At 30.3% G+C, this 21,100-nt stretch overlaps 1 protein-coding gene across 1 annotated transcript in view; it reads right to left on the bottom strand.

The window, feature by feature from the left end:
• The window catches only part of LOC141333457 (metabotropic glutamate receptor 8-like), a 275,377-nt gene that overhangs the window by 100,060 nt on the left and 154,217 nt on the right, over positions 1-21,100 (bottom strand). The window contains exon 3 of the mRNA XM_073838473.1: positions 3,220-3,355. Within this exon, the coding sequence (XP_073694574.1) occupies positions 3,220-3,355 (136 nt within the window). The remainder of the gene's footprint in view (positions 1-3,219; positions 3,356-21,100) is intronic.

Raw genomic sequence — 21,100 nt, 5'->3', positions numbered from 1 at the left:
TATTTTTGTATTTTCAGTTTTTTTTTTTTCATTTTCAAGTTCTACTCACTTTGTTGTGTTTTGTAATTTTTTTTTCTTTAGTCATATTTATATAATATTTTATTTATTATTTTTATTTATGTTGGTATGTATGTACATTTTTATTTTAATTATAGTTAAAGCTTTTTTATTTTTTATTTCATTAGTTAATGTTTTAAGAACATCTTTACACTATTCATTAATTTTACATTTTAGTTGTAATTTTAATTATTTTAGTACATTGTTGTTAGTACATATACATATACAGAAAATATTTATTTTTATTTTTGTATTTTCATTTATATATACTTTTGTATCATTATTTTTTTCACTGTTACAGTTCTAGTAATTTTGTTGGATTTTGTCATTTTGATTAGTATTTTTTTTATTTATGTAATATTATTTATTTATGTATTTATTTAAATTACAGGTAAAGCTTTAGTTATTTTGATTTGTATTTTGCTATCATTTTAAGGATGTCTTAAAAGTTTGATTTTAATTTTTATTAATTGCATTAGTTTAAATTTCAAATTAGTTTTTACTTTAGTATTTTCTGCTTACTTTTTAACTTTAATTAAGTTTCAGTAATTAATTCAAACAAAATAATTAAGATTAATAACAGCATCTCTAATCATGAAATTAAAATAAAATATATAAAATGTTTAATTTTAGGTCCGAAGGATCTCTTAAAATCACTTGCGCAGCAGGATCAAAACTTTAATGTCTCAAAATTTCAGAGAAAATGAACTAACCACTTTTTCGCTCTTGAAATTTTTATGGTCTCTCAGTATCTTTTCACAGTGGGAACTAGTTAGTCTGCCCTTAGTCAATCTGTTAATAAGCCCAACATTTAACATTCGTTTTCTTCCTAACTAAAAAAAAGTCGAGTGAGGTCAGATTAGCGTTTGCCTCCAGGGCCTCTAAATAAATATTGTACTCCTCAGCAGCTGTTACATCAACAAACACATGTAAAGTCGGCAGAAAAGCCAACATTTTCGAGTCTGAGCCAAATCTCGGTGCACGGAGCAGCACCTCAGGGACTCGCTCAGGAAAGACCGGCGCAATCTGAAGACGCAGAGGAAATTAGAGCATCCCTCCCTCCAGGCTCAGAGAGCCTCGCTTTACATCCTCACCAGCATTTTTAATTGCTTTCCATCTGTATGAAGGTGCAGTAAAGTTGGACGATGTACAGGTGGCAACAGAGATAAAGGCAGGAGGCTGCTGGGAGGAACGCTACTTCAGGAGAAATGTGTTAATGAGTCTGTTGTAGCTGGTCCTCCCCTCTTCCTCGCTCTATAACACTGGCTGTGTTCAGAATGGCATGCTGATATATTAATATTTCTCTGGAGGTTTTTTTTTAAAGTAAACTTTCTGCATTGCACAATGCAATGCATTCGAGGCAGGGTTATTACATTTAATATACATAGACTTGTTTTACTGTTGCTAGTTTACAAAGCTATATTTTGCATTTGTATTTAGTTTAACTTTTTGCACCAAAGTTACTAAAACTGACATAAAAAAGTATGTAGACATACTTTAAAAAAAATACAATTTAATATTTTAATTCTTAAAAAATAATAAAAATAATAATGATATATTAATAATGAAAAACACACAAAACTAAAATTTAAAAAGTAATTAATTTTAATAATAATAATATTTTTATGATACTAAACAAGTTGCATTTTTTGACAATGGCAAGCATATAAAATATATATGTGACCCTGGACCACAAAACCAGTCATAAGGTTAAAATTTTATACAAAACTCAATAAATAAGCTTTCTATTGATGTATGGTTTGTTAGGATAGGACAATATTTGACCGAGATACATCTATTTGAAAATCTGGAATCTAAGGGTGCAAAAAAATCAAAATACTGAGAAAATCACCTTTAAAGTTGTCCAAATTAAGTTCTAAACAATGTTAAATTTTGATAGGTTTACAGTAGGAATTTTACAAAAAAATCTTAATGTAACATGATCTTTACTTAATTTCCTAATGATTTTTGACATAAAAGAAAAATCTATAATTTTGACCCATACAATGTATTTTTGGCTATTGCTACAAATATACCCCAACGACTTAAGACTGGTTTTGTGGTCCAGGGTCACATATTATATTATATTATATTATATTATATTATATTATATTATATTATATTATATTATATTATATTATATTATATTATATTATATTATATTATATTATATTATATAAAAATTGCTAATTTCATTTGAATTTGCATAACCACTCAAACACAAAAATAGGGTCGATTTAAAATGTACTAAAATAAAAAACTGAAATAAACTAAATAAAAGAACAAAAAAAACTTAAACTAAAACAAAAATGTAAACAATAAAATCTATATATACATATATAAAAAAATTATAACTATAGAAATGTTAAAAAAATAGCAATGCTAATATAATAAATAATATTTCAAATTGAAAACAAACTATAACATATGAACTATACTTATATTTAATAAACTAAAACAAAACAAAAACAAAATCATTTTAAAATAAAATAAAAAATTAGAAAAATGTATATTATATATATGTACAGTATATATGTAAATATATATATATATATATATATATATATATATATATATATATATATATATATATATATATATATATATATATATATACTTATTTATTTTTGATATATATTTTGAGCTATTTTTTTGCTTTTTTATTTAGTTTAACTTTATGCAATAAAGTAACTAAAACGGACCTAAAAATGTCATAGTATAAAAACTATGCAGACATATTATTTAAAAATAAAAATGACAAAATAAATTAATAAAGCTTACATTAAAATGAAAACAGAAAATATAAATAATATAAAAAATAACAATAATAATATATTAATAATAAAAAAAATCCACACCCACAAAAAAACATTGAAAATTTTTTGACAAAAATTATTTGATCGGACTACCAAAAATTGATATTAAGTGAAAAAAATATGATAAATGGGTTAACTTAATTAAACATGCAATGTGATAGTGTGTTTGAAATGTTGTATAATGCATGCTGTTCCAGTATGCAATTCAGTATTCAGCATGCAAGTATTATAGCTCTCTTTCTATTCCCTCTTTCCTTTCTTCCTCGAGGCACTGACAAATGCTTTCTCTCAGGTTGAGATCTTTAAGAGAGCCAGGGAATGTCTTTCAAGAACAGAAAGGCAAGACCTGATATCGTCCTCATTTGCGAACATGATGATGGCCCGGGCGTTGGGGGTCTCCAGAAGGCGACGGATGATCTTGTCGAATTCCCCAGGCCTCGGCTCCCGAGGGATCTTCAGAGACTGTGCGATACACACGCCACCTAGACAGACACAGAGAGACTGAGAATTAGGCTTTGTTCATTATGCACACTAAATCCTATTTGTTTTCTAAATCCAGCCATTTGCAAGCGATGCAGTCGGGTCTGTTTATTCAGATGGTGTAGTCAAAAACATGATTGCAAGAATAAAGACATGAGATCATAAGAGAATTGTATTCATTATATTTCAACCTGTATATTAACTTTCAGGAGGAAAATAAAATAAAATAAAAAATAAATTAATTAATTAATTAAAAAAAAAATTAATTAAAAATAAATAAATAAATAAAATAATTTATAAATGAAATGAAATGAAATTAAGTTAAGTTAAGTTAAGTTAAGTTAAATTAAATTAAAAGGATAATGTTTAGTTCAATTGTTTTGATCATTCTAAATTGATAATTTGATCATTTCAAACATAATATTTATAAAATGTACAGTACAGTTCAAAGGTATTTAACTGTATTCATTTATTTAAAAGAAATAGTTTATTTATTCTGCAAGGATGCATTCAACTAATCAAAAGTGACAATACAGACATTTTTAATGTTACAAAACATTTCTGTAAATGCTGTTGTTTTGAAATGTCTAATTATTAAAGTGTACTGAAAAAAGTACCACTGTTTCAACTAAAATATTAAGAACTGTTTTCAACATCATCATAGTTATAAATGCAAATATTGCATATAAAATAAAAATAAAATATATAATATATAATATGCAGCATATTTAAAATCTGTACAAATTTATTTATAAATGTATAATTTTTATAATATTATACAATTAAAATAAAAATACATTTTCATGATATATTTAAATATTTTATTTATTCATTTATTTTAAATTGATCAAAGTGACTGCAAAGTAATGGCAGCTAAAAATTCAGCTTTCCATCTCAGGAATAAATAATATTTTAAAATATATTCAAATGGAAAACATTTATTTTAATTTGTAATAATATTTCACAATTTTCTGTGTTTTTAGTTAAATAAATGCGGACATGATGAGTAAAAGAGACTTCTTTCCAAACCTGAAATCTTTAAATGGTAGTATACCAATAAGATCTATACATGAAATACATTTACAAAAATAAAACAGCTAGAGAACAAGCAAAAGTGTGAGCACCAATATCAATATTGGATTTCATATATTGAATTTATAATAAATTCTATAAAATAAAATAAAATGGAAAAAAAATTGTAATTTCTGTTTTTTTTTTTATTTTTTTATATCTAATTATCAAAATGTCCTGAAAAAAAAAAAAACTATCACAGTATCAATTAAAACATCGTCATTATATTGATAATTGAAAATAAAATAAAATAAAATAAAAAAAATTGTTCAGTCTTTATTTATTTATTTGTTTTTAAAGAAATTGTTCAAGACATTTTTAAAGTTACAAAAGATTTATATTTTAGTAAATTTCTGCTGTGTTTTTAATCAAATAAATGCAGCCTTGTTGAGCATAAGAGACTTCTTTACAACCTGAAACCTTTAAATGGTAGTACACTTTGATTTAGGACAAGGGTAAAACAATAAAATCCATGCATAAAATATATTGCAAAAATAAAACTAGAAAACAAGCAAAAATGTGAGTACCAATATCAATACTGAGTTTCATTTATTCAATTTCATAAAATACACACAAGCACAAGCCAGTCTGAAGGCCTTGTATTTAGTCTATCAAAATGATTTGAACATTTACAAGCGATTGCTGTTGCTGTGGACATAAAATAAGTGTTTTCAATCAAGCGCCATCATTCAAATCTTGTCTCCAGGAGCTTGACATCATTTATTCAAACGAAACATGGCAGACTGACAAAAATCAGGTCTTGACAGGCCATATTGAGGTGGACAAAGTCATATTTCATATTTAATGTAAGTTGTAATATCTAAGCGTCCGTCCCTCCGAGAGCTCGATTATACCATTAACGTCCCGAACGGGGGTGAATGATGGACTTCCTCCCGTAATCTCCTCCTGTTACAGTCCATTTAATGAGCGCCGGCGTTTTCCTCAGCGAGCCGTGTCGCTGTATGCCAAACCAAAGCGGCTCCTTATACGTTCTGTCACAATGACAAATACTAATTAGCCTTAATTAATGCCTCTCCCAATGGTAATCACCAATCTGCTGCGTTCATGCCCTCCTCCGATCCTTGACGATTCAGAGTTTATGCGATATTTGCTTGAGGCTACACTGTGAAGGAAACATTTTTTTCTCCACAAATGGTGTCTGTTAATATGTATGCTACATTAAATCCAGATTGTGACGCTATGAACAAAAAAAGTAGCTTTGAAACAAGACTACACTCAAAAGTTGAAGTTATTTTGACAGAAATTTGTGTTTTTATTCAGCAAAGATGCAGCTAATTGATCAAAAGTGAGAGTAAAGCATTTTTGATCTTGCAAACTATTTCTTTTTTAAATAAATGTTCTTTTGAGTTTTATATTCATAAGCATTAAAAACAGAGTCGCATTATTGTTTTCAGCTTTAATAATAATCAGAAATGTTGAGCAGCAAATCAGCATATTAAAATGACTGGAGTAATGATGCTGAAAATTCAGATTTACATCACAAAAATAAATTCGATTTTAAAATATATTCACATAGAAAATACATATCTGAAACTATGATAATATTTCACAATTTCTTCTTTTTTTAACAAACCCATTTCTAGCAATTCTGAGATTACATCTTACATTTCGGACTTTGTTTCTCACAATTTTGAGATATGGAATCTAAACTGCAAGATGTGAATTTATAATCCACAACTGTGTGATATAAACTCACAATTCTGTAAAGAAAAGACATAATTGTAAGATATTATAAACTTGCAATTGCAAAACCGTGCTTATCTGTATTGGTTGCAAGAATAAAGACATGATATAATTTTATTAATTAAAATTCAACATGTACATTAACCTTTGGTGAAAAATAAAATAAAGTAAAATAATATAAAATAAAATACTGTATGCTTAGTTTTTTATTTTTATTTTTATTTTTTTAAACAAATTACTCATTTATTCAGGAAGGATGCATTCAACTGCACTCAAACTTGCATTCAAAATTGCAAAAAAGGTCACTTTTTTAATTATTATTTTTTTTTTCATTTTTATATATAAATTGTTCATTTATTCTGCAAAGATGCATGCATTCAACTGCATTCAAAATTGCAGTTGCAACAAAAAGTCAGAATTGCAATTCTGACTATTCAAAAACATGCTTATCTACATTGGTTGCAAGAATAAACATGAATATTATTATTAATTAGAATTAATGAGAAATTAATTATAATTCAATGTACAATTAACTTTGAGGGGAAATATAAAGAAGTTGTTCATTTATTCTGCAAGGATGCATTCAACTGCATTCTAACTTGCATTCAATGCAGTTTGCAACTGCAAGAAAAAAGTCTGAATTGCGAGATAAAAAGTCAAAATTATTTTTAATTCCAAAAAATTTGGTTTACATAGACTTTTTTCTTTCATTCGCGAGTTTTTGATCATACATGCACCCTTGGTGAGCTTATTTTACTTCACCATAAAATAAGTACAATTAACTTTCATTAAATTAAATTAAATTAAACTAAATTAATGCTTAGTTCAATCTTTTTTTTTTAAAGAAATTGTTTATTCATTCTGCATTCGACTGCATTCAAACTCGCATTCAAGCTTGCAATTGCAAGAAAAAAAAATCACAATTGGAAGAAATAAAGTTATTAAAATGATCTTTTTCATTTTTAATTGCTAAAAAGTGAATTTTTGAGATGTGCACTCAAAATTGTGAAACGTAAGAACAAGAAATCAGTCAGAATTCTGAGTTTATATCTCGCAATTCTGACTTTTTTTCTTGCAATGGTGTGTTTTTGATCATAAATGCACCCTTGGTGAGCAGAAATATTGGTAATATTTGTGAAAAGCACACCCATTGACTGATATTGAAATACCTTAGCTAGCACAGCACAAGATCAAAACAGCAACAAACCCTTTCGTCACACTACAAGGCAGCCTGTTGCAAAAAGTAGCTTGCTACAAGAAAAGCTACACTGTTCTGAAAACAGCTAAGCTACTGTCACACTATCGAACCAATGTAGCGACAACACGGGACACAGAGCACGTCTTTCTCACTCACTGATGTCTCTCCAAATCTCTTTCCAAATACAGAATGAGGCTTTTATGCGCCATAAATGGGAGAACATCAAAAGGCCAATGAATTAGCATTCCCGAGCTTGGTGGCTTTTCAGTACACCAAACTCCTGCATTCTGTGCCTTTCCATTTATTGAGCGCTCAATGGCAGATACAGCAGTCTTTGTGCTGCACAGGGACACATATTCAGCTAAACGGTGAGGAAGAGAAACAGCGGCTTTACTCAAGCTCACAAATTGATTGCATGAGCAGACATCAGCATTGCAGCATGTTGCAGGGAGCGAGCTGGAAGATTTCGGGCTTGAGCTTGAGATAAGCAGCTCCGCCTACCGGTGACTAATGCATGGGCCCTAAGTGTCAAGCTGGAGAAATTAGTCACTATGCAATTAATATGCATGAACGGTGGCATTAAAATATGCACGGTTTATTTTTAGTTTTGAAAAAACAGGAAGAATAACCGTGGAGCCGTCGTGCGCTCACTCAAAACCTTCAAAACAATTCATTGCAATAATACTGGAAGTGCACAGCGACTTCTCTAATTGTTTAAAGCAGCAGTTTGAAGTCATTTAAGCAGCTCGCCTGATAATAAAATGATCCCTCCTATATCAGGGACACGACGAGCTCCAGCGTCTCTGCTAATCTTTAATGATTGGATTTTCACTGCTTTATGAATCATGAATTATCTAATTGTATCCAGCCTCGCATGTCGCCCCTCAAACACACACATGGGCTGGCTAATGCTGCCATTTATTTTCATTGCTGGAAAACTGAACATTTTCCAACAAGTGAAGCGATTCACATTGGGTAATTAACTTTCTGTTTGATGGCCGTTTGGTTTTGTGACTGACCAAAGGCAACTACTTTCTTATCTGGGACACTAGAACACATTAATTTTATACAAAATGACTTTTTTTTTAATCAATTTTTTTACCAGTTTGTCCTTTGAAATATAGCATTTTGGGTTGTACAAGTGTGCAATTGTTGGAATTACAAGAAAAAAATGGAACTTTGAGACGTAAAGTCAATTATGAGATTTCAAATCATAATTATGAGAAATTCATTCAGAATTGTAAGGTAAAAAGATGTAATAAAGAAATATGGAATTACGAGATATAAAGTCAATTATCAAAAAAGTCAACATTTCTAAATTGTAGACGAAGATTAACTAAATACCCCTTAAAAGAAAATACTAAAAACGAATTACAAGAAAAAACTTTGAGATATAAAGTAAATTATGAAAAAAGTTAGCATTACGATATATAATAAAAGAATTATGAGAAAATAAAGTTGGAATTATGAGATAAAGTCTCAATTATGAGATATCAAATCATAAATATGAAAAATACATTCAGAATTATGATATCTACTCTCAAAATTATGAGAACATAAATGAACATGAAATTATAAAAATATAAAAACTTAATTTTGAGTCAAATGTGGAATTATTAGATAATGGTGTAACTTTGAGATATCAATTCATAATTATTAGAAATAAATTCATTCTATACAAAATGACTTTTTATATCAATTTTATACCAGTGTGTCTTTTTGGCAGATTTTCTAAAAATGTTTGAAATATTAGATAAAGTTAGAATTACAAGAAAAAAATTGGAACTTTCAGACGAAAAGTCAATTATGAGATAAAGTCGTAATTATGAGATATCAAATTATAATTATGAGAAATTCATTCAGAATTGTAAGATAAAAAGATGTAATAAAGAAACAAGGTTGCGATTATGAGATGCAGTCATAATTATAAAATAATTCTGGAATTATGAGATATAAATACATCATTATAAGAGATAAAGTTGGAATTATGAGATAAAGACACAATTATGAGATATCAAATCATAATTATGAGAAATAAATTTAGAATTGTAAGACAAAAAGATGTAATAAAGAAATACGGTTGGGATTATGATATGTAGTCATTATTATAAAATAATTCTGGAATTATGAGATAGAAAGTCATTTGTGAAAAAAGTCAACATTTCTAAATTGTAGATGAAGATTAACTGAGTACATCTTAAAAGAAAATACAAAAAAAGTCGGAATTATGAGCTAAAGTCAGAATTACACGAAAAAAAAGGAACTTTGAGATGTAAAATCAATGATGAGATATCAAATCATAATTATGATCAATAAAGTTGGAATTATGAGATAAAGTCGTAATTATGAGATATAAAATCATAATTATGAGAAATTCATTCATAATTATAAGATAAAAAGATGTATATAGATGATATATAAAGTGAATTTATAAGTTTTAAGTAAAGCATTGTGATATATAGTAACCAAATAATACATTTAGAAATTATTGGAAACAAACACATAATTATGAAGTTTTGAGATATACATGAGAAATTATTTCATTCTACTTTAAACTTTCACATTTATTTCAAGGTGTTAACATTTCTTGGTAACATAAATTCGGAAATAAAGATGGAATTATGAGATAAAGTCGTAAACATGAATTCTTGCCATTCCTTTTTGATTCTTTGTGAAATTTACACTCAATTTCTAAGTGAAACTGTTTCCAAACCTACTTTGTGAACAATCCAGTAAATACTCAAATACCCAAAACAACAACACTAATATTTTAAAACGAACCAAGCTTCAAAACCAGGGCAGGATTAGTCACTAAAACTGTCAACGAAGTGTATTTATTGTCAGTCACTCTGGTGGGGATGCATATTGAGCCTTTTAAGCCAAATGCAAACACAAAAATCACAAACATTAATTTAGGCTGGAGTCATGACACATGTGCCTAATGGAGATTTGATTCATTCCACATTAGTGCCTGTGTGACAAAGCACGTTTCAGGGCGGTAATGGCAAAGAACTCAGCAGCACAATCCTTATTACTGTGGCTTATTACACCATCCATTAAGCGACAAAAGTGTGCCGTACTTCCTCGCGCTGAGAAATTTAACACTTTCAGAAATTAAGGACCACTGAGGTGGTGAATTTGTCCCCTGAGAGGTTTCCCACCCTTGCCAAAGAGGAGGCAATAATGCTCAATAAAACTCAAGCACCAAAATGTTTTAAAAGACCCGAATGTAATGCCTAATATCTCATGTGTAGTATTGTTTCCCTATGGTGCTGACCTCCTCCGCTCTCTGCATGAGGTGATTCGCTCGTCAGTTCCTCCAAACATCAAATGTGGGAGCGTTTCTCGCTCATGAAAGCAGCACAGAAGCTTCGGCAACGTGTTTATTCAACATCTCCACCCACACGCGCATCACAAAGGTGTTCGAATACAACCCGCATCCACCCACACGCGCGTGCCTGACGCCATGCGTTTCACACCACATATTCAATGCCATACGCTGCCGTTCCACACGACCCGCTGCTGAGGAATGGAAAATGCATGAAGAACACGACAATCATTTTGATGCAGAACATTTCTGTGCACTAATGCAGGACTAAAACGGGTTGAGTAAAGACCTCCATTGAACCAGAGAAGCCAATATTTTGCCCTTAAAGTGGAAAATGAAACTGGTAATTGTGCGAGAGTTAAAATAAAGCAACTAGAAATAAAATCACATTGTGAGGTACTGTGAGATACAGTAAAGTCAGAATGGTAAAATATAAAGATAAAAAGGCATATAAAGGGAAAAAAAATCTTGAATTTTAAGTCAATTGGGAAATAAAAATTTGGAATTCTAAGATATTAAGTCAATTACAAAAATACATTTGCATTTAAAAGATATAAAGTCAAAATTAAATGAAATGAGAAATAAAGTTGCAATTATGAGATAAAAAAATCATAATTATGAGAATAAATTTGATTTGTAGTTATGGGATATAAAGACAACTGTAGTAGATAAGGTTGGGATTATGAGATGTAAATTCAATAAAGTAAATTATAAAAAAATAAATTTGAAACTATGAGATAAATCAAAAAACAAAATCATGAGAAATAGTAAAATTTATTAGGGAAAAAACGCCTTGAATTTTAATTCAATTGTGAAAAATCAAAAATCAAAATTATAGTGTACATACTATATAAATATGGTCATTATAAGAAATACATTTTTAATTATGAGATTTAAAGAGAATTATGATAAATAAAGCAGGAAACATAATTATGAGAAATAAACTTAAATTATGAGATAAAGTCATTTATGAGAAAAATGTGGAATTATGAGATATAGTTAATTATGAACAATAAAGTCATAATTATGAGGAAAAAACTGGAATTATGAGATTAAAAAAATCATAATCATGACAAACATTCAGAATTATTAGATATAAATTCAAAATTAAAATATTTATAAGATGAAATCATAATTATGTGAATAAATTGTAATTATGAGATATATAGAACTAAGAAATAAAGTGGGATTATGAGATATAAAATCAGTTATGAAAAATAAAGTCAGAACTGTGATATATGAAGTCATACATTTTGATTTAAGAGATTCATTGTGATAAATGAAGCTGGAACTATGAGATATAAAGTCAATTAAGATAAATTTGACTTATTAGATATAAAGTTAATTGTGAAAAATAAAGTCAGAATTATGAGAAATAAAGTTGGAATTATGAGATAGGAAGTCATAATCATGAGAAATAGTCATATGAGGAATTACGAGGAAAAAAAAAACATTTTGAATTTTATGTCAATAATGAAAAAAAAAAAAAAATTGTATCAATTTGTCAATTATAACAAATACATTCTGAATTATAAGATATAAAGTCCAAATTAAACAAAATGATAAATAAATTTGCAATTATTCACATTTATGAGAAAAACATTTCGAATTTTAAGTCAATTATGAAAAAATAAAATAAAATACATTCGGAAATTATACAATATGAAGTCCAAATTCAAAAAATAAGAATTAAAGTTGAAATTATAAGATAAAATCATAAGTATGAGAACAAATTTGTAATTATGAGACGTAAAGACAACTGTAAGAAACAAGGCTGGGATAATGAGATATTAAAAAGACAATTATTAAAAATAAAGTAAAAATTTATGGGAAAATAATTAAGTAATAATTAAGAAAAATAAAGTTGATATTATGAGAAATAAAGTTGCAAATGATGAGATACACAGTCATGCGAAAAACATGTGAATTATGAGATTTAAAGTCATAATTATGAAAAATAAAGACATTGAGTAAACTATTCACATGAACTGCCCCGTTTCAAACTGACTTAGCTTTGGTTGGCTGGCGTGCAAGACAGTTGTGAAATATAACAGCTTGTATACCAACAAAATAAACCAAACTTTGACATCAAACACAGTTGATCCGGAGCTGTGAAAGCGCCGTAAGACTTTGCATCAGCATGAGCTTAGAGTACCGTTCCCTTTGTCCTAAAAATACTTTTAGTGCTTCTTTCTACACTCCATCGTGGCTTTAAAAAAAGACAAGTTTGTGTTTTGCAGCCCAGAGGCGCATTGGAAATGGTGCCACAGAAGACTTTGAAGTGGGGCATCTGGTAGAAATGAGCCTTAGACAACGGAAAAGGACATATAGCTCTTCACTCTGGCTTGGTGGACCGTGTCTAATTGGATTCTGAGAACAGGATTTTGGTGATTTAGTACAGTAACTTCGCTCCTAACATGCTGCCTTAACGACTCAACTGAACACTGATACTTAGTCTTGTTTTGAAGGCAAAAGCACTGAGGTAATGTTGAGGTCACGCTTGCTGAGTCCAGGCCGGAAACTGATACACCCGCCAGAGGCTTCGTCTATAGCACGGATCAATTGTCTCTAGGCTTTTAGGGAGTTACAGTGAAATCTGAAAGAAGAGGCCGACAGTGGATTCCCGGTCATCATGGCTTCAAGGTCAGATGTCTACTCTAAATCCCAGTAATAAATCCTTTTGTCCCATTCGCTTTGTTCTAGACACCATCCTTTTCTCTCAAGTGTTGTGCTCACTTATCAGGGATTTGTTTTGTCTGAGGAGTTCGACAGACACTTTCTGAATCGCTGTACCTGTGAGGATGTGCCGCACTGACAGAAAAATCTCATTGCCCTGCGTGAATCCTAATCAAGTGTCCAACTATTAAAGCAGGCTTAGACTTGCCTGCAAAAACAAATAAGAAGCAAACAAACACAAAGACAATGTAAGTGTCCAACTAGAGCTTTTCAAGCACACACGTACTTAACATTTGACAGTCTAAATGGATTCATTTAAAGACATACTTGACCAAAAATGTTTTTTAAAATTAAAATTCTGGTCTTTCCCCCCATGCAATTAGATTTAATGAGGAGTGAGGTGTTCATGCTATTAAAAAGGACAAAAGCACCTTCACAACAGTGGTTCAAAAGAGTTTTGTGAAGTCATGCAGCAGTTTAGCAAGAGTATGAGACCAAAAAACGTTCTTGACATTGACTTTAGCTCTTGAACCGTGTCTTTTCAATCAAACATTTGAATCAGTTCTCAAAATAATATGAATCACTGGTTCTCAAGTTCAACTCACTAACTCTTAAACTAAACTTAAAATTGAAAATCCTCGTACAAGGCTTATGAAGACATTTGGGATATTTTTATGGTGCATTTTTGAAACCTAAAAGCTTTAAGCACACAGAATCAGCTTGTTACTTTCACCAAAGAATTCCACTGGAACATTAGAAAATCCAATGACTTTCTCTTACACTCTTAAAAATAAAGGTGCTTTAAAAGGTTCTTCACGGCAATGCCATACAAAAACCATTTTTGGTTCTGCCAAGAACCAATTAGTCAAAGGTTCTTTAAAGAACCATCTCTATCTTACCTTTTATAATCTGAAGAACCTTCTTTCCCCACAAAGAACCGTTTGTGAAACAGAAAGATTCTTCAGATGTTAAAGGTTCTTTGCATTGAATTAATTTTTTCACATCTTCTACAATCTTAAAAATAAAGGTGCTCCACGATGCCATAGAAGAACTTTTTTTGTCTAAATGGTTCCACAAAGAACCTTTTGTGAAACAGAAAGGTTCTTCAGATGTTAAAGGTTCTTTGTGGAACCATTTATACCAAAAAAAAGATAAAAAATTCAATGGCATAGTGGAGCACCTTTATTTTTAAGAGTGTAGAAGATGTAAAAAATTCAATTCAATGCATGAGTCCAACTACAGATCTTGCAACACAAATAACCACCGCTTGTCATTTAAAGGTATAGCTGAAAAATGTAAGTTCTGGTATTTTTTTTTTTCAATGCAGTTACTGCACATTTAATGACAGCTTGGATGTTCAAGCTTTCAAAAGGACAGAATAAGTGGTCCAAAAGACTTTTCTGAAGCCATACAGCAGTTTAGCAAGAGCACAAGACCAAAAAAAAAACAGTCTTGACATTGATTTTAGCTCTTGAAACATATCTTTTCAATTAGCCAATTTGAATCAGTTCACAAAAACAATATGAGTGAGACTGAATTGGTTCTCAATGTCAACTCACTGGATATTAGGATAATTTGATGGTGTCTTTGCATCAGTTTGCCACCTTTTAAACAATAAAGTAAGCGATGAACCTTCATGTGAACTAATGCTCACGAACAGAGGTGCATTCAAAACCACTAGACAGCTCAACAAATCTGGTAAATAGATTCCACTGAAACAATACCAAATCAAATGTCTTTCTCTTAGAAGATGTGAAAAATTCACAAGTGTCCAACTACATATATATATATACATATATTGCAACACAAATAACCATTTGTCATTTAAAGGCATAGCTGAAAAATGTAAGTTCTGGTCTTTTTTTTCAGTGCAGTTACATTTAATGACAGCTTGGGTGTTCACGTTTCAAAAAGGACAAGAAAAGGAAAACTGGATCACAGAAAAAGTGGCCAAAATGACTTTTCTAAAGCCACACAGCAAGAGTATAAAACTAAAAAATAACATTTGCTTGGAATGTAACAAGAACAGAAAGTAAGTAAATGATAAACCTCCATGTCAACCATTGCTTTAAGCACAAACAAAATCAGCTTGTAACTTCCACCAAGGAGGTGCTAGTTAAGAATAACCCCTTTCAAAACCACTAGACAACACAAGAAATGCAGTAAACCGAGATCTTGAACATCCCAGTCAGGACTGATATGACCAGACAGATATGATTTCACTGGAACATTACAAAATCGAATGACTTTCTTTTAGAAGAAGTTAAAAATTCATAAGCATCTAACTACAGATATTGCAACACACAAACAATCTACATCTGCTTTTTTAAAGGTATAGTTCACATTAAAATGAAAATTCTGGTCATTTTCTTCAATGCATTTACATTTAATGACAACTGGGGTGTTCAAGCACCAAAAAGGACAGAAAAAGATTCAAAAAAGCGGTCCGAATGACTTTTCTTTATCAACAGTAAGAGACCAAGAAACAGTTTTGACATTGACATTAAGTCTTGATCTGTAACTTGTCAGTGAACCATTTGAATCAGTTCACAAAAACAATATAAATCAGACTGATCTGGTTCTCAAGTTTAACTCAAAGAACGGTTTGCTGGAGAGAATGTTAATAGGTTAAAAGTGACTTATAATTAAGTTTTGTTCATCACACAAAGCTATTGTATGATTAAGAAGACTTCAAATCATTTTAGAAACCTGAAAGCTTCATGCATTTGCTTGGAAATACAATGACCAGTGTTCTTCAAAAAGGTGAGTAAACCAAGAGAACCATTGCTTTAAACACAAAAACAAATCACTAATGTTAAGATGAATCCATTTAAAACCACTAGAAAACATCAAAAACCATTAACATGCATCCCAGTCAGGACGGAGCTGGTCAGACTGAATCTGAAGAAAAGAAAACATGCAATAAAGCCACATCTATGTGATTTCGCTTACAAAACTGAATGACTTCCTCTTACAAGATATGAAAAATTCATCTCCATTATGACAGAATAACCGTGCATAACCCCTGCTGGTGCACAACTGAATATAATTGAATATAAAGTGAGAATATTTCCTTTTCAGTGCATATAATAAGACTGCAGTGGTTGTGAATGTGCCGTGACAGAAAGGAAAGAATATGTCAGTCGATTAGCATTGAAACTCAGTTCTCCCTCCTCCATCTCCAACGCTCTCCGTCGTATGCTGATTTTTGGGCTGTAGATTTTGCTGCTCTGTTAGTCTCACTATGCAATTCAAATATTGACATTTTTAAAGCACGCAATACTCTGTCAGGCTTGCAGTATGAGCTCTGATGAGACTGATTAATGAAGAGAATAGGAAAGTGGGAAATGATGTTACATATCATTTAGCAGATGCATTCGCTAAGTGACTTATAATACACAAAACTGCCGAGCGATGGGTCGTGATTCATTACGAGCCCTGCATTACTGTTAGCACTGGGTAATAATGTCAGTTATTTAAATATGTATAACTAGCAGGCACAGTGCTTGACAAAAGTAGGAGTTTTTTATTTTATTATTTGTTTATTTTTTGCTAAAGGCAAACTTTAAAGAATATTAAGGTTTATTCTTTAAGTATGCATACTTTTTCAGAATTCTTTTAAGTGCTCTCACTAAATAAGTGACTCAACAGAATGAAACGCTTCATTATATATTTAATAGGCGAAGAACACTGTAAAAAAATCACAAGTTGAGGAGTTGAGGAAAAAAGAACAGCTTCAGGACTTTATTGAGTGTACTCAAGTTATGTTAAAAAAAGTATCAACTGAACAACTAAAGTTGGTCTGGACTTTCAGCAAATATGTACTCAAAAGTATTTATTGATTTTTTTTTAACTTGTGAATTAATTGGTATTTTTTGTTTTATTTGCTTCAAAAAATAAAAATAAAAAACAAATAAACTAAAACACTAATCATTATTAAATCACTCCACAGAACTAAAATATTAATTAATTCTGAATAATAAACATGTATGTTAAAAAAATGTTGCAGAAACAACTTTCACCTAAGAATATAACAAGATTTATTTTTATTTATTATTATTATTATTATTATTATTATTATTATTATTATTATTATTATTATTATTATTATTATTATTATTATTATTATTATTATTTTTATTTATTTTTTTTTTTTTGGGGGGGGGGGGTAAAATATTCTCCAAAAAAATGTTTCATTTGCTTCAAAAAATAAAAATAGAAATAACTAGACAAAATAAAACACTCTACAGGACTAAAATATTAATTAATTCTGAATAATAAATATTTATATTTAAAAAATGTTGTAGAAACAACTTTCATTTAAAAATATAACAAGATTTAATTGGTATTTTTTTGTATAATATTCTCAAAAAAAAAGTTTTATTTGCTTCAAAAAATAAAAAGAAAGAAAGAAAGAAAGAAATGAAACACTAATCATTAATAAATCACTCCACAGGACTAAAATATTAATTAATTCTGAATAATAAATATTTACATTTAAAAAATGTTGTAGAAACAACTTTCACTTAAAAATATAACAAGACTTAATTGGGATTTTTTTTTGTAAAACATTCTCCAAAAAATATGTTTTATTTGCTTCAAAGAATAAAAATAAATAAACAAATAAATAAAATACTAATCACTAATTAAAACACTCCACAGGAATAAAATATTAATCAATTCTGAATAATAAATATTTATGTTAAAAAAAATAAAAAAAAGTTGTAGAAACAACTTTCACTTAAAAATGCAACAAGACTTAATTGTTTTTTTTTTATATTCTCCAAAAAAAGTTTTATTCACTTCAAAAAATAAAAATAGAAATACATAAACAAATAAATAAAACACTCATCACTAATTAAAACACTCCACAGGCCTAAAATATTAATTAATTAATGAATAATAAATATTTATGTCATTACAAGTCCCCATGCTCTGACCAAAACAGTTCTTATAGTTTAATATTTACTTAATTTACTTAATATTATTACTTTAACCCTTTTTTTTTTTTTTTACAATGGAGAAACTATTACTCATCCCATACTGTTTGTGTCACATTGATAAGTGACAACTAAATCATCTACTCACAATCTGATTTCTGGCTGACGGACAACAGAAACAGTCAAAAACACAAGCTCCAGCACTACCCCGCCTGACTCGTCTGCAACACAAAGTCACAACTCACTCACAAGAGCGAATCAAAGCAGAAACCTTTGGCTCTTCACACTCTTGAGACTCTAAGAGTCTGTTACTACATAAAAAGACAGCGACGCATTCACAGACGGCCTTCGTGCGCCTTTAGATCCGTAGCCCAATTACTCTGAGGGATCTTACGAATGTGGACTGCATCAAGTAAAAAGAATGTCACATCTGAAGACACTGAAACACTGGAGACCATTAGGGGTTTGATCGTTGAAAGGATAGAAACAGAGACATAATAGAAACGTCATGTGCTATATCGCTGTGTAGAGCAAAGAAGCTTAAATAAAATGGTCTTGCATGGAATTACTGTGAAAACCCCCTTTTGGCAATTGCTTATCATCACACTGGAAATGGAAGGTCAAGTCAAGCTCATTGCATTTTAGATACAGTATTAAATGCATATAGTAGTAGGTCATCCAGGTATGCATGCATAAAATGAGCATTATGCACAGAATACATGCTACAGTTGAAGTCAAAAGTTGACTGAATCTGCAAAATGTTAATTTTTCAACCAAAATAAAGGGATCATACAAAATGCATGTTATTTATTTAGTACCGACCTGAAAAAGATATTTCACATGAAAGACGTTTACATATGGTCCACATCAAAAGTTCTTATTCAAAACTTTACACTTTATTCTTAATACTATTGTTACCTGATTTTTTGTTTAGTGATAGCTGTTTATAAGTCCCTTGTTTGTCCTCAACAGTTCAACTGTCTGCTGTTCTTCAGAAAAATCCTTCAGATCCCACAAATTCTTTGTTTTTTCAGCCTTTTTGTGTATTTGAACCCTTTCCAACAATGACTGTATGGTTTTGAGATCCATGTTTTCACACTGAGGACAACTGAGGGACTCATATGCAGCTATTACAGAAGGTTCAAACCCTCACTGATGTTCCAGAAAGAAAAAAACGATGCATTAAGAGCCAGGGGGTGAAAACTTTTGAACTGAATGAATCTCATTTTGCCTAAGTAGCTTCTTTTTTTCTTTCTTTCTTTTTTTTTTTTTTTTTTTTTTTTTTGGTACTGCCCTTCAGAAACTGAAAACCCCCCCGGCTTTTAATGCATCATGTTTCCTTCTGGAGCATCAGTGAGTGTTTGAACCTTCTGTAATAGTTGCATATGAGTCTCTCAGATGTCCTCAGTGTTAAAAGATGGATCTCAAAATCATACAGTCATTGTTGGAAAGGGTTCAATTAGGGCTGCTTGATTTTGGCAAAAATCATAATCACGATTATTTTGGTCAATATTGTAATCACGATTATTTAACACAATTATGACTGGGTCCAATACTTTATATTAGTGATTAATTTAAAGATAGCAATAATAAAAAAGATACAAATGAAAAAAAAAAAATACTGAATACTTTTATCCAAGTCTAAAGTAGTCTAACAATACTACAGAAATTGAATGCAATTATTTGAATGTAAAATAAAACAGCGTCTTCACTGTAAGAATTAAACATGCTTTGTTTCTTATTAAAACTGCAGAAAAGTCCCACAAATTCTTTGGTTTTTCAGCATTTTTGTGTAATTGAACCCTTTTCAACAATGATTGTATGGTTTTGAGATCCATCTTTTCACACTGAGGACAACTGAGGGACTCATATGCAACTATTACAGAAGGTTCAAACACTCACTGATGCTCCAGAAGGAAAAGCAATGCATTAAGAGCAGGGGTGAACATTTTTGAACTGAATGAAGATGTGTAGATTTTTTTTTTTTTTTTTTTTTTTACTTTGCCTAAATATCTTTATTTAATTATTTAGTATTCCCCTTCAGATGCTCCATAAGACAAAATCAGTTAAATTTACCCTGATCTTTAAATTCAAAAAGTTTTCACCCCCGGCTCTTGATGCATTGTATTTCCTTCTAAAGACTCAGTAAGCATTTGATCTGTAATAGGTGCATATGAGTACCTCAGTTGTCTTCAGTGTTAAAAGATGAATTTCAAAATCATACAGTAACTGTTGGAAAGAGTTCAAATACACAAAAACGCTGAAAAATCAAAGAATCCGTGGGACATGAAGGACTTTTCTGAAGAACAGTAAACAGTTTAACTGTTCAGGACAAACAAGGGACTCATGAGCAACTACTGCATCAGCTAAACAAACAAACAAAAAACAAAAAACACAGCTGTGGATTATTCAGGTAGCAACACAGAATTAGGAATCAATATGCAAACTTTTGAACAGGGTCATTTTTATAAATTCAACTATTATTTTCTCTTGTGGACTATATGTAAACATGTGAAATATTTTATACAGGTCAGTACTAAATACAAAAACAACATGCATTTGTATTTTATTTTAGTAGCTTTTAGCAAATTCTGCAAGGTGTATGTAAACTTTTGACTTCAAGTAGCATGATAACAGCATGAACAGTCAATGGCTACACAGGGAAAATAAGTCTGGCTGTCCCAGAAGTGACACTTCCATGTGGCGTTCCCAAAGAGGGGCTTTTGTAATTGATGTGACATCGAATCCCTACGGCGAAGCAGGGTTGGCTTGAGAGGTCACGATCTTGGAAACTAGACCGCATATGTTGCACATCCTCAGGCTTGCATCT

Source organism: Garra rufa, chromosome 4, assembly GCF_049309525.1.
Source record: "Garra rufa chromosome 4, GarRuf1.0, whole genome shotgun sequence".
Lineage (NCBI taxonomy): Eukaryota > Metazoa > Chordata > Actinopteri > Cypriniformes > Cyprinidae > Garra > Garra rufa.
This window is presented reverse-complemented; position numbering and strand designations above follow the sequence as displayed.